The sequence below is a fragment of the Hyperolius riggenbachi genome, chromosome 1 (genome assembly GCF_040937935.1).
Source record: "Hyperolius riggenbachi isolate aHypRig1 chromosome 1, aHypRig1.pri, whole genome shotgun sequence".
NCBI classification, from domain to species: domain Eukaryota; kingdom Metazoa; phylum Chordata; class Amphibia; order Anura; family Hyperoliidae; genus Hyperolius; species Hyperolius riggenbachi.
The window spans coordinates 664,739,170-664,755,027 of NC_090646.1; the positions used below are offsets into that span (position 1 = coordinate 664,739,170).

The 15,858-nt window shown below is 47.7% G+C and overlaps 1 protein-coding gene across 1 annotated transcript in view; it reads right to left on the reverse strand.

Moving 5' to 3' along the window:
* LOC137544105 (NACHT, LRR and PYD domains-containing protein 3-like) overlaps nucleotides 1–15,858 on the reverse strand; it is a 230,620-nt gene that overhangs the window by 117,409 nt on the left and 97,353 nt on the right. Inside the window, exon 5 of the mRNA XM_068265174.1 lies at nucleotides 7,271–7,336. Coding sequence (XP_068121275.1) covers nucleotides 7,271–7,336 — 66 coding nt within the window. The remainder of the gene's footprint in view (nucleotides 1–7,270; nucleotides 7,337–15,858) is intronic.

Genomic DNA, 15,858 nt, shown 5'->3' on the forward strand with positions numbered 1-15,858 from the left:
GATTTAGAAGTATCACCTTGCCAGGTTTTCACCCAGATACCTCTCCTAGTCAAGTTGACCAGGGCCGTGGTTCTGCCTGATAGACAAACAGTATCATCTGCTGCATCTGAAAGATGCATGAAACAAATTGTCAAAATCTGAGTATTTCCTCTCTAGGTACTCCTGAAGCTATCTGGGATTGAGTGCCAAATTTTCAAAGACCTGGTCGCTGCTGTAGAGGCAATAGCAGGCTTAAATATTAAAGATGAGGATTCCCATGCCCTCCTTAAAAGATTGTCTATTTTTTTGTCAATGGGATCTCTCAGATTTCTGAAATCTTCGAATTGAAGGTCAGATTTCTTTGAAATCTTAGACAGGGAGGGATCCAACTTAGGGGATGGACCCCAAAACTTATGGCCATTAGGATCAAATGGATACTTTTTTGATAATGATCTAGGCCAGAAAGCCTTCTTTTCTGGATTATCCCATTCACGTTTAATGATGTTCTTTAGGGAACTATGCACAGGAATATATATAACCTCCAGATCGGACAAGCTTTCGTACATATGATCAAGGGGTGACAAAGTATTTTCTTCAGTTTTGATACCATGGTATCATGCATTGCTCTAAGAAAGAAGAACTTCAAAGAAATGTATGCAATTTCTCCCCTTCTCCCTCCTTCCTAGAAGGAATCTCTTCCAGAGATGAGATATCAACTTCTCCTTCAGATAAATCAGATTAACCAGAATCTTCACCCCTCTTTCTTTTTTGTAATACTAGGGGAACAATAGTGTCTTGTTCAAAGGAGGGCTGAGGCGGTTGGGCAACTGAAATATATCAACACTGCCGCATGTAGAGGGATGAGATGGAGGAGCAGGTGTAGATACAGTAGCTGAATATTAGCCTCCTTAATGGCTTTAATGGCAGTAGACATTTCTGAACGCATCCATCCCATCAGGTCTTTAAATACGACAGGTGACTCCTTTTTCATAACTTTGTCAATACACGCTTGGCATAAAGGTCTAGATGACGAGGATGATATTCTCACAGCACAGATTGCATATTTCTTGTGATCAGTTTTCTGTGTAGACTTTCCCTTGTCACTCCTACCAGCCTTGTCAGCCAGCTCAGGCTTGTCTTTATCCGATATAGGCTAGATATTAGGCTACAAGAGAGAACAAAGGAAGAGTGTAACTAATGCTAGTCTGATAGATAATACAATGTATATACAATGGGCTTGATTCACAAAAGAGTGCTAACTGATAGCATGGCCGTTTTCGCGCAAAACGATATCGGTTTTGCGCGAAAATTCACGTTTGCGTGCAAAACCGTTATCGTTTCGCGTGAAAATTCACGATTGTGTGTGATGCAAAAATTTGCACAGAAACGGCCGTGCTATCAGCACTCTTTTGTGAATCAAGCCCATAATCTGAAAAAGGAGTCAATATGTATAGTGACACCAACCAGAGAGGAATCTGAGCCAGAATCCACAGATCTGGTGGAGGAGGAACCAGCGGCAGCGTCCATGGTCACAAACAATCATCCTGACCAGTATACAGCCTTTAAATAAAGCCGTCAAATATGCACGCCAAATAGGCCACCCCCCCTCACACACTGATGCATGTTACGCAGAAAATGTTTGCCCCCGGACAACGACTATTGTCAAAGAGGTTCCTGCACCTTACCTCACCTTGCCGCATAGGCAGCTGTACTGCTTCCCTCACCGCCGGGCTCTGGGATCCATATCGCGGTCAGCTGTCTCTGAGCATAGGGCGGCCCGAACATCTTGTGGCAGCATTACGCCACCCGCCTGGCCTGATCACATGATCTGTCTCTTCTTCCGCTGGAAGTGCGTCATGTGCGTCCACGCATGAAAATCCTGATGGAGAAGCCTCCAAGCCACAGTGCAAGCCCACACCAGGCCTCCTGACCTCCGATATGTGGCTCAGCATCTGCAGCAGCTCCTGCCTCACAGACATGGTTAGCTCTGGCTCCTCCGGTAGCATCCTGTGTGTGGTGGACAGAAAACAACTGACATGGTATTGTTGGAGCCTGTTTATATATGCCTGCCTAATAAATATGCAAATGTCTATGCTAATTTTAGCTTTCTGTCCATTTGATGTGGGGAAGGAGACAGGTCTCATCGGTGCTGTCCAAGGACGTTCCTGGAAATAATACATTCATAACAAAATCATAATAAAGAGAGGAAGCCTCATGGCCCTTTTACACTGATGCACTGCATTGCTGCAATTTACCCCACTGCTACTGCAGGGCAATGAAAGTTAATGGGTGCTTTCATATTACCTGCGGGGGGCGCGCCAGAAGTGCTCAATCTGACATGCTTCCAAAACTACATTAGTGTAAGTATCTGCGTTGACGTGCGATTGGACTGGAAGTCATGTAAGTCTATGGCAATTATTATTATTATTTATTGTATTTATAAAGCGCTAACATATTACGCAGCGCTGCACAATAGATAAATGGGTTAACATACAAGGTAGGACATACAAGGAGCTCACAACAAAACAAGATCATGCTAATCATTTGATAACAGTTCAGTGTCATTGGTCAAAATAGAGACTGTTCTAGACCGCAAGAGGGGTGATTGTCAGTAAGATTGCACAATCAAGCTGGAAACACTAGGGGGGAGGGTCCTGCCAGAGGCTTACAATCTAAAGGGTGGGGGTGGAGACAATAGTTGCATCTGTTGAGAGGGTGTCTAACAGAACGTATTATGGTGCTGGTGTAGGGGGGTATGCGAGCATGAAAAGGTGAGTTTTGAGAGCTTGTTTGAAGGTATTAAAGGTGGGGGCGAGTCTGATGGCTGGTGGGAGAGAGTTCCAGAGAGTGGGGGCAGCCCTGGTGAAGTCCTACAATCATGCATGGGACTGAAATATGCGTGGTGCGACGAGGTGCAGGTCATTGGAGGATCGGAGGGGGCGGGCTGGTATGTGTCTGTGGACCATTTCAGAGATGTAGGTTGGGCAGGTCTTGTGCACTGATTTGTAGGTCAAGCACAGGATTTTGAAATTGATCCTAAAGCTGATGGGGAGCCAATGTAATGCTTTACAGAGCGGAGTCATAGAGGCGCTGCGATGAGAAGAATATATCAGTCTGGCTGCTGCATTCATTACTGATTGAAGTGGGGCAGTACGGTTAGAGGGGAGGCCAGACAAAAGAGAATTGCAGTAGTCTAGGCGGGAGATGACAAGGGTGTGGATAAGGGGTTTAGTGGTGTCAGGGGACAGGTAGAAGCGGATCTTGGAGATATTGCAGAGGTGGAAGTTGCAGGATCGAGCAATACCTTGGATGTGGGGTGTAAAGGAAAGTTCAGAGTCCAGGGTAACACCTAGACAGCGGGCTTGGGAGGTAGGGCGGATGGTAGTAATTTCGATAGTGATGTGCATATCTGGGAGGGGTGCAGCAGTGCGGGGTGGGAATAATAGAAGCTCAGTCTTGTCCAAATTAAGCTTCAGGTACCTGGCGACCATCCAGGAGGAAATGGATGTGAGGCAGGCGGAGACTTTGTCTATGGTAGAGGAGAGATCTGGGGTGTGGAGGTATATCTGGGTGTCATCGGCATACAGGTGGTAGTTGAAGCCCATGGAGGAGATGATTTTGCCAATTGAGGCAGTATAGAGTGAGAACAGTAGTGGTCCTAGGACGGAACCTTGAGGAACACCAACTGAGAGGGGTGTAGGAGTGGATGAGGAGCCATTGAAAAATGTTGTGAAGGAGTGGTTGGAGAAGTAGGAGGAGATCCAGGCTAAGGCTAGGTCCTGAATGCCCATTGACTGCAAGGAGTGAAAGAAGAGAGAGTGGTCGACAGTGTCAAATGCCGAGGAGAGGTCTAGGAGGCGCAGGATGAAGTATTTACCATCGGCTTTGGCAAGGGCAAGGTCATTGACCACTTTGGTGAGGTCTGTTTCTGTAGAATGGGCTGTACGAAAACCAGATTGCAGGGGATCGAGAAGGGAGTTGGAATTGAAGAAGTTGGTCAGGCGTTGGTGGGCAGGCGTTCAAGAATTTTCAAGGCAAAAGGGAGGAGGGAGACTGGGCGGTAGTTGGATGGCAGTGCAGAATCAAGTGAAGGTTTCTTCAGCAGGGATTTGAAAAATGTTGGCGGCAGCGGTGCGGCAACCATGCGCGGAAGCGTATTTTTACGTGCATGTCCGTATTTTCGAAACAAGAAATGACCGCAAGCGTCACTTCCTGTTTGGATGAGAACCAGACGTGGAATACCGCCTAGTAACACGGTATACCCTGAAGGCCTATTTTAGGCGGTACGGTGCAGCGGTCGCTTCGCACCCCACCGCTAAAACCAGTTTGCAGTGTGAAAGCCGGCCTCATCTCAGTGGCTGAAGAGGGTACAGAACATGGGGAGGCTTATAGAACACTCACAAACAAAGTGGTTCGGAGGCACCCAATTCAATAAAACATTTACAAACAGTTTAAAAAAGGAGAGGTAATGTTGGTCTTACCTTCCCTAAGGGCCCTTTCATACTGGCACAGTGTGGCATTTTAAAAAATGAAAAAGAAATCCCTGAGGGAATGCACCACACAGATTGTATGGACAAAATATTGACATGATCTTTATTCCACATGATCTATAATTCAATATAAATTTGACACTCATGATAATACAAACAGTTAAAACCACAAATAAAAAGTATATAATAACTTACTTCCAGGGTCCTTTTGACAGGGACCCTTTGCTTTAACAGCGCATATCGTGCGACAAAGTGCACATACAGACATCAATCAGTCAGTTCGACAATGCCCAGTCTCCAGTTCCTGGAAGTAAGTTATTGCATACTTTTTATTTGTGGATTGGAATAAAACGGAATGATTTTATGAAGAGCAAGGAGTGATCCATCTCTCAATATTTCTTTTGGTGATGGTCACCCATATGCCTTTATATTGAGCACTGTGGTGACCTGTAGATGACTTAAGATTGACAAAGCGCTGTGGTTATACATCAATAGAAACATGCTCTGGTGGCTTTAGGGGTGACAGACTGGAACTGGCCTTAGCCCGTTATCAAGCCATATTGGTTGGCAATATGGCTTGATAACGGCTAAGGCCAGAAACACCATGGCGTAGCCCCTAAAGCAACCGGAGCAGGTTTTCATTGATGCAATGTAAATAAAAGCGGATCAGTTTATTTCGACGCGTGGCTCTGTGAGCCGAGTGCCGGAGCTGGGCGCCATCATAGCAGCAATGCTATGATGCGCGCCCTGCGTAACAGTAATCCAGGGCTCCGGCGGCTGCCAGACCCCGAATTACATCTCCCTCCGAGTTGTGATAACACGTAGGGGGAATAGTATTTAACACTGCCTCGGAATTTACCGGCAGCGGGGAGAGCCGTCATTCGGCTCTCCCCGGGCCGAAGTGCACCGCCGTTGACGTGGGAGACCAGAGTTCGACTCCTGGCTAGGGTCAGTACCTATTCAGTAAGGAGTTCAAGGCAAGACTTCCTAACACTGCAGGGCGGCCACTTGATCGCTCCCTTAGTGGCTGCAGCTCTTGAGAGCTTTGAGTCCAACATGAGAAAAGCGCTATACAAATGTTCGGATTATTATATGTACTCAATAAAAGAACTTGTTCCTATTCGTGGTGCCCAGCCTTCACTTCGCATATAGCTTCTTGGACCCCAGAGTGTGGGGGTCTTCCAAGGCTTGGGTACACCAGTCCCCTCTTCAGTGAGTGCCACTCTTACCTTTGCTGTGGCTCTTCAGTACCGTGTGGGCCCTGTAGACCTTGGCAATGGTAATTGGTTTGGACACTCCCAGGGTGGGGAATCTAAGTGACCATGGGCTTTCACCACAGCATCCCACAATGGATGATAGACTATCACCCCTAATAGGTTACTCACTACCTTTCTGCCCTGGTGACCAGATCAAAACCCCTGGGAGTGCCACACAGGGGGCAGGGAGAGCAGGGGGACAAAGCCTGCAGTGTGAGAAGGGAGAACTGATCGTACAGATAGAAGGAAAGGCTGGGCGGACCGGAGGGAAGGACTGCCACGGTGGACTGGGCTGTCAGGGAGGGCAGAATGGACTGTCATGACAAACTGATAGTTGTTTTGAATTGACAAACTGACTAAACAGACTGATGGCTGTGATTGGCAAGACTGTGACTGACAAGCGACAAGACTGACTAAAAGGCAAAAGGTCTGACAAACGGCGTTGCAACACACCCCAGCTGTACAGTGAGGATAAAGCACTGGACGCTGTTTTGTCAGGGTTGCACACCTAGGCTTTGTGCCTGTGCTGTGGGCCAACTGCTGGATTGTAAGCAGGATGAGAGTAAGAAACATGAATTCATTCTATTTCTATATAGTCACTTTTATCCCAATCAGCCTCCTCTAAAACAAGCAATGCAAATCATTTTCTTTTACTTTTCTCTTTCTATTTTTTCCTTATTTGTCTTTGCATGCACATGTGCATAATGCATTAATGTCACTAAAACAGAATTCAGACTTTAACCTCTTGAGGACCATGGTGTTAAACCCCCCTAGTGACCAGGCTATTTTCTACTTAATTGGCCACTGCAGCTTTAAGGCCAAGCTGCAGGGCCGCACAAGACAGCACACGAGTGATTCCCCCCACCAACAGAGCTCTCTGTTGGTGAGGTCTGATCGCCCCCTCTGTGTTTATTTTTTGTTTTAAATAAATATTTATTTGTTTTTTTTCATACTTATTTATTACTATTTCTTTATTATTATTATTTTTTTTACAATCCCTCCTTCCCCCCAGCCGGCCAATCACGGCGATCGGCTGTCATAGGCTTCTGCCTATGAGAGCCGATCAATATCTTGTCCCCCAGGGGGACAGCCGCGTCACACGGCTGTCCCCAGTACAGCGCTGCTGCTGATCGCAGCGCTGTACATGTAAATACACGGCGGTGTCGCCGTGTAACAGTCTTCCGAGCGGCGATGGCCGATCCGAAACTGAAGGCGGAGCACCACTCCACCCACCAAGCAGGAGATGCACGCGCAACCTGCGCGCGATCTCCTGCAAACTGTTGCACCAGGACTTTACGTCGATCGGCGTTAGGCGGTCCTGGGGCTGCCGCGGCGGCCACGCCCATCGGCGTGACGCAGTCGGCAAGCAGTTAACATTAACTTCAATGCATTTTGCCAAAATTCACATTTAAGTTAGAATTCGGTATGTAAACCTGGAATGAAATTCAAAATTGAATTTGCTATTTTTTGTCCATGCCTAAAGCTCTGGAGATACTCTGCCAATTGTTAATTTTCTGATTTTCATATACAGAATGGTCTACTTACCTGTGAGCTGTGCAGGCAGGGGGTGGCCATCTTCATCCAGCAGAATCTGCTTCACCAGATCATCACCTGAAACAAATAAATACATCTCCTTACAGATTGTGTCTACTTTACTCCTTTTCCTGCACCCTCCTGTTTCAGCTGCATCTAGCCTCCACTTGGCGCCCAGTACCCACACCAATCACTCACATGACATCCAGTACACGCACCCAGACCTCACAAGGCACTGAGTACCTGCAATCAATACTCACATGCTACATGATACCCACCCATAGCTAGAACCCACATGACACCCTTTGCCCTCACCCAGAACCCACATTCAGCATCCACATGACAACCAACACCCAACTAGCCAGCACCCATATGGCACCCTGTACTCACTCCCAAAACCCACTTGGCACCCAGTATTTGCACCTAGAACCCACATGACACCCTATACCCCCCATAATCAACACCCACATCCACATGGCACGGTACTCACACAGAACCAAGTTCCCAAGCCGTTATATGCACCTAGTACCTTTCCATGGACAGCACCGAAATAGCACCCAGTGCCCACCCATGGGTGGAGGGGGACAAATGCTGCATAATGCTGCTTACTTATGCTGTTTATTGATTAGGAACCCTTTTTCAAATTTGAGCACAAATCCTTTGAGGTGATCTGCAGTATCCTCCCATCCTATAGAATGTCCTCAGGTGCCCTGTAGTGTCCTCCCATCCTACAGAATGTCCCCAGGTGCCCTGCAGTGTCCCCCCATACTATAGAATGTTCCCAGGTGCCCTGCAGTGACCTCCCATCCTACAGTATGTCCCTAGGTGCCCCGCAGTGTCCTCCCATCCTACAGAATGTCCCCAGGTGCTCTGTAGTGTCATCCCATCCTATAGAATGTCCCCAGGTGCCCTGCAGTGTCCTCCCATCCTATAGAATGTCCCCAGGTGCCCTGCAGTGTCCTCCCATCCTACAGAATGTCCCCAGGTGCCCCGCACTGTTCCCCCACCCTATAGAATGTTCTCAGGTGCCCTGCAGTGTCCTCCCATCCTATAGAATGTCCCCAGGTGTCATGCAGTGACCTCCCACCCTATAGAATGTCACAGGTGCCCTGTAATGTCCTCCCACCCTATAGAATGTCCCCAAGTACCCTGCAGTGTCCTCTCATCCTATAGAATGTCCCCAGGTGTCCTGCAGTGCCCTCCCATCCTACATGTCCCCAGGTGCTCTGCAGTGTCCTCCCATCCTATGGAATGTTCTCAGGTTCCCTGCAGTGTCCTCCCATACTATAGAATGTTCCCAGGTGCCCTGCAGTGTCCTCCCATCCTATAGAATGTCCCTAGGTGCCCTGCAGTGACCTCCCTTCCTATAGAATGTTCTCAGGTGCCCCGCAGTGTCCTCCCTTCCTATAGAATTTCCCCTGGTTCCCCGCAGTGACCTCCCTTCCTATAGAATGTCCCCAGGTGCCCTGCAGTGTCCTCCCATCCTACAGAATGTCCCCAGGTGCTCTGCAGTGTCACCCCACCCTATAGAATGTCCCAAGGTGCCCTGCAGTGTTCTCCCATCCTATAGAATATTCCCAGGTGCCCTGCAGTGTCCTCCCATCCTATAGAATGTCCCCAGGTGCCCTGCAGTGTCCTACCACCCTATAAAATGTCCCCAGGTGCTCTGCAGTGTCCCCCCACCCTATAGAATGTCCCAAGGTGCCCTGCAGTGTCTCCCCACCCTATAGAATGTCCCAAGGTGCTCTGCAGTGTCCTCCCATCCTATAGAATGTCACCAGGTGCCCTGCAGTGTCCTCCCATCCTATAGAATGTCCCCAGGTGTCCTGCAGAGCCCTCCCACCCTATAGAATGTCCCCAGGTGCCTTGCAGTGTCCTCCTACCCTATAGAAAGTCCCAAGGTGCCCTGCAGTGTCCTCCCATCCTATAGAATGTCCACAGGAGTCCTGCAGTGCCCTCCCATCCTACATAATCTCCCCAGGTGCCCTGCCGTGTCCTCCCATCCTACAGAATGTCCCCAGGTTCCCTGCAGTGTCCTCCCATCCTATAGAATGTCCCCAGGTGCCCTGCAGTGTCCTCCCATCCTATAGAATGTTCCCAGGTTCCCTGCAGTGTCCTCCCATCCTATAGAATGTCCCTAGGTGCCCTGCACTGTCCTTCCATCCTATAGAATGTCCCCAGGTGCCCTGCAGTGTCTTCCTGTGCTTTAGAATGTTCCCAGGTTCCCTGCAGTGTCCTCCCATCCTACAGAATGTTCCCAAGTGCTCTGCAGTGTCCTCCCATCCCATATAATGTCCACAGGTGCTCTGCAGTGCCCCCCCCCCCCCAATCCTATGAAATGTTCCCGGGAGACCTGCAGCATCCTGATGTGAGGTTAGCAGTCTCCCTCCAATTCCTGTTCCCTTTGCCACAGTTTACCATTCAGCCTTAGACCCTGAGGGAATCCTAAAGGCATTCAGCACTGCAGGCAATGTAACCTTTTGGATTGGTTGGTGAGGCCACACACACTATAGTTTTGATTGTATGCACAATTGATACAATCTGCAATCTCATATAGAGACCAGGTCGCTGCCACCAATCCTACTAATATTATAAATGGGAAAATTCACATGTTTGTATGTTTGTATGTTTGTTACTTGAACACGCAAAAATGGCTGAACGGATTTGAATGAAATTTGGCACATACATAGTACATTACCTGGAATAAAATATAGGATACTTTTTATTCTCATAACCAAAAAGGGGGCGGAGACAAATACAAATTTCACTGGAAAAATGTAAACTGCAGCCATTCTTACACTGTTAATGGTAGGGTTCTCAAACTTTGCACAGTTGGTCGCTGGGTGACTGAGATTAATATTCAGAAACGTGGGTGGAGCCTACAAAAGCCAATCATAATTCACCTATTGATTTTTAAGGGGAATATTTACATTGCTGCCATTCTTGCACTGTTAATGGCACAAGCCTCAAACCTGGTACAGATGATAAATGGGTGACTGGAATTCAAATTCAGAAAAGGGGGTGGAGCCACAAACAGCCAATCAAGATTTGTTTCATTTCAATGCAAATTATTAATGCCAAATACTGCCAAGCTCACAAACTTGGTAATTGAGTCATTTATTCATTGTGTATTAGGGATAGAAAAAGTGGGCGCAGCCAACACCAGCCAGATACATACCCGGGCAACACCGGGTCATGAGTGGGCGGAGACAAGATACAAATTTCACTGGGAAAATGTAAACTGCAGCCATTCCTACACTATTAATATTAGGTTTCTCAAACTTTGCACAGTTGGTCAGTGGGTGACTGGGACTAATATTCAGAAAAGTGGGTGGAGCCTAACAAAGCCAATCAAAATTCACCTATTCATTTTTAAGGGGAATATTTACATTGCTGACCTTCTTGCACTGTTAATGGTACAAGCCTCAAACCGCGCACAGTTGGTCATTGGGTTACTGGGGTTTAAATTGAGAAAAGGGGGTGGAGCCACAAACAGCCAATCAGATTTGTTTCATTTCAATGCAAATTATTGATGCCAAAGACCACAAAGTTCACAAACTGGGTCATTGAGTAATTGTGCGTTAGGGTTAGAAAAAGAGGGTGGAGCCAAAACCAGCCAAATGCATACCCGGGCAACGCTGGGCCATCAGCTATATTGAAAATGTATATGTGTTTAGTCTGTGGACTGAGGACACCAGGAATGCATATGTATCATTCTCTGCGGGCTTTGATCAACTGACGCGGAAATATGACCATTTCAGGAGCAGGTAGCAGACCTGTCTTTGTGCCATTACCATCTCCACCCTTCAGCGGAGAAACGGTTAAAAACTGCTGGGCACACAGACTGAAAAGAGAGTCCCAGCCTATCTATATAACCCATATACAGTAACATGAAGGATTTGGCTGTTTAACAATGGAATATTACTCACAGAACATTCCATAATTGGACTATTACATCTTCGGTTTTGGACATACAGTTCCAACAGACACGGTAACTTGACACTGTGCTGTGCTTGGACTATAACTAGTTATCATTTTCAGTGATGCTCGGATACCCCTATCTACGAATTTGAGTAAATCTGGAAATTCCGGATTCCCTGATATACGGATTCGACAAACCCGGCCGTGGCTAGAAAAAAATCCGGAACCGTCGTGATTAAAAATCCAGATTTGAAACTGAATCATGAATTCGAACCGGATTTTCACCGCGAATGAGTCAATCACGGTGATCCACGGCCGTGGATCCGGATCTTCTTTTAACGTTAATAGCAAAGCCCCCATACATGCTACAATCCCCCAAACTGCATGGATTATAAAGTGGATAAGGGGATACAACTTAAAAAAAATTCAAAAAGAACTTATTGTTTTTGAGAACATGGATTTTAAAGTGGAATCAACACTTGAAATGCGGCTATTAATTGGTAATAATTGTTTTGACGCAGCAGTGTTGTCTGTCCAATTAATCGTCCCAAAAATTGTAGCATCCCTGGACCCTGGTGGTGGGTACACAGACTGCTCTTGTCGTTTAATAGTACGACATGGGAGGCAGCAGCAGGAGCACTAAGCAGCACTCTGCGGCAGCACAGAAGAAGAGTAGTATGGCACCTCCCTGGCACCAAAGCACGATAAATCATCCCAAAAATTGTAGCATCCCTGGACCCTAGTGGTGGGTACACAAACTGCTGTTGTTGTTTAATAATACAACATGAGAGGCGGCAGCAAGAGGGCTAAGCAGCACTTTGGCGGCCGCAGTCACCTGTTGCTGGGTTGGCACAACAGTGGGGGTGGAAGGCTGGGGGAATGCTTCCAAGAGTCTGCACACAAGGGCCTCATGCAACTCCCTTGTGCGTTGGTCGGTGGTGGATGGCGACATAAACTTCCTCAACTTCCCCTTCAGACGTGGGTCTAGCATCAAGGTGATCCAGATGTCCTCCCTTTCATGCATCTGGATCACCCGGGGGTCCCTGCGAAGGCAGCGCAACATGTGCACATCCATGGGGAACAGGTGAGCATTGGCAACAAAATCTTCGTCCCCGAGGACATGCTCGTTGTCCTTTTCCTGCGGAGTGTCCTCCACCTCACTCCACCAACCCCCTACAACGCCAGCAGCGCTCTGCAGCTCCCACCCAGCATTCAGGTTAGGGACCTCCAATTCCTCCTCCTCCACTATCTCTAAGCCCTCCTCCTCCTCCTGTGAGGTGGATTGTGCTGCCTACTCTGGCTGCCTCCCCCTCTTCCATTAGAAGAGCCCATTAGAGACTCTTTTCTCATTGCCCTGTCCAGCAGGCAAACCAAGGGCACCCACTCACAAACGGATGCACACTCCCGGATCACTATCTTGGTTCCCTGCAGGAATGGAGTCAGCACCAGGCACACTTGCTGCATCTGTGTCCACTGAGCTGCGGTGATAATCACTTGCGGTTGCTGGTTCTCTTCACTACATATTTACTTCGTAAGAGCCATCCTGTGCTGCAACAGCCGCTCCAACATCACCAGAGTGGAGTTCCCGCGAGTTGGGACATCAATAATAATCCGTGGACCCGAGCAGTGGGAACACAGACAGTATTAAATTCCAACATCAGCAGCAGCAGCACAGAAGGGCATGGCGGCACCACAGCACGAGAATTGTGCCCAAAAATTGTAAGTATCCGTGGACCCTGGCAGTGGGAACACAGACTTTAGAGCCTTAACACAAGATACAACATGTTTTCTGGGGTCTGAGGCACATACAGAAGGTCCCGATCATCATCACATCATCATTATCATCATCATAATAGAACTCTTCTCCTGCCCCCCCCCACCACCTCTGCCGCCCCAACATCTCCAGACACAGACCCCTCATCGTCCTCAACATAAACTTAGGATTCTGGCCCGAGCCCAACCTCCTCCTCCACATCAGACCCCATCATCTCCTCAATGGCAGCCATCAATACTAGCCCAGACGCCAGACTGAGGGACACAACGTTCTCATCCAGGAAGGGGGGAAGGGCTGCTGACCACTGGCTGCTGGGGTGGATGTCACAACTTGCGTGGAGCTTTGGCTGCTACTGCTGGGAGTGCTGCTCACAGTGGAGGTCTGTAAGAAACTCATGATGGGCTGCTCCTTCGTCATCAAGTCCATTAATGCCTGTGAGTCAAACTCCTCAACGACCACATGGCGTTGAGCCAAAGTGCTTAAAATGGGTGACACCGGTGTCAGCTGACTCAGCCCAGGCAGTACTGCGAATAGTCTCCTTTCTGCTGCACCCGCTACCCTGGCCGTGGATCCGTCCCAGAAGTGGCGGAGGCAATGGCACTCCCTCTCCTTTCACACCCATGACCCCTGCCAGACATGTCAGGGCAGTTTCTAGGCTAAAATAGATCCAGGGCGAGAGTGTAAAAATTGTGCCCCCTGCCCGGAGCCAGGTATAGGTGCCTGCAGTTTAGGTTAGCCAGGTCTAGTTGCACTCAGAGTAGGTAGTGGGCTATAGGTCCCCCCAGTATAGGTAGCCAGGCATAGGTGCTCCAGTAAAGGTAGTGGGCTATAGGTCCCCCCAGTATAGGTAGCCAGGCATAGGTGTCCCAGTATAATTGCCCCCAGTAAAGGTTAGCCAGGTAGGTGCTTCCACTATAGGTATCCAGTATAGTTGCCCCCATTATAGGTTAGATAGGCAGTTGCCCCTGGTATAGGTTATTAAGGTAAATGCCCCAGTACAGGTTAGCTAGGTGGGTGCCTCTAATATAGGTAGCCAGAATAGTTGCCCCCAGTATAGGCTAGCTAGGTAGGCGCCCCCCAGTATAGGTTAGCTAGGTAGGCGCCCACAGTATAGGCTAGCTAGGTAGGCGCCCCAGTATAGGTTAGCTAGGTAGGTGCCCGCAGTATAGGTTAGATAGGTAGGTGTCCCCAGTATAGGTTAGATAGGTAGGTGTCCCCAGTATAGGTTATATAGGTAGGTGCCCCAGTATAGATTAGATAGGTAGATGCCTCAGTATAGTTTAGATAGGTAGGTTTCCCCAGTATAGGTTATATAGGTAGTTTCCCGCAGTATAGTTTTGATAGGTAGCTTCCCCCAGTATAGGCTAGGTAGGTAGGTGCCCACAGTATGCAGTATAGGCTAGGTAGGTAGGATTTCTCAGTATGAGTTAGCTAGGTAGGTTCCCCCAGTATAGGTTATATAGGTAGGTGCCCCCAGTATACAGGCCTTTCTCAAAAAATTAGCATATTGTGATAAAGTTCATTATTTTCTGTAATGTACTAATAAACATTAGACTTTCATATATTTTAGATTCATTACACACAACTGAAGTAGTTCAAGCCTTTTATTGTTTTAATATTGATGATTTTGGCATACAGCTCATGAAAACCCAAAATTCCTATCTCAAAAAATTAGCATATCATGAAAAGGTTCTCTAAACGAGCGAATAACCTAATCATCTGAATCAACTAATTAACTCTAAACACCTGAAAGATTCCTGAAGCTGTTAAAAACTCCCAGCCTGGTTAATTACTCAAAACCTCAATCATGGGTAAGACTGCCGACCTGACTGCTGTCCAGAAGGCCATCATTGACACCCTCAAGCAAGAGGGTAAGTCACAGAAAGAAATTTCTCAACGAATAGGCTGTTCCCAGAGTGCTGTATCAAGGCACCTCAGTGGGAAGTCTGTGGGAAGGAAAAAGTGTGGCAGAAAACGCTGCACAACGAGAAGAGGTGACCGGACCCTGAGGAAGATTGTGGAGAAGGACAGATTCCAGACCTTGGGGGACCTGCGGAAGCAGTGGACTGAGTCTGGAGTAGAAACATCCAGAGCCACCGTGTACAGGCGTGTGCAGGAAATGGGCTACAGGTGCCGCATTGTTCAGGTCAAGCCACTTTTGAACAAGAAACAGCGGCATAAGCGCCCGACCTGGGCTACAGAGAAGCAGCACTGGACTGTTGCTCAGTGGTCTTTTTTGGATGAAAGCAACTTTTGCATGTCATTCGGAAATCAAGGTGCCAGAGTCTGGAGGAAGACTGGGGAGAGGGAAATGCCAAAATGCCTGAAGTTCAGTATCAAGGGCAGAGTCAATGCAGCTAGCTATCAGGAGATTTTGTAGCACTTCATGCTTCCATCTGCTGAAAAGCTTTACGGAGATGAAGATTTCATTTTTCAGCACGACCTGGCACCTGCTCACAGTGCCAAAACCACTGATAAATGGTTTACTGACCATGGTATTACTGTGCTCAATTGGCCTGCCAACTCTCCTGACCTGAGCCCCATAGAGAATCTGTGGGATATTGTGAAGAGAAAGTTGAGAGACGCAAGACCCAACACTCTGGATGAGCTTAAGGTCGCTATCAAAGTATCCTGGGCCTCCATAACACCTGAGCAGTGCCACAGGCTGATTTCCTCCATGCCACGCTGCATTGAAGCAGTCATTTCTGCAAAAGGATTCCTGACCAAGTATTGAGTGCATAGCTGAACATAATTATTTGAAGGTTGACTTTTTTTGTTTTAAAAACACTTTTCTTTATTGGTCGGATGAAATATGCAATTTTTTGAGATAGGAATTTGGGGTTTTCATGAGCTGTATGCCAAAATCATCAATATTAAAACAATAAAAGGCTTGAACTACTTCAGT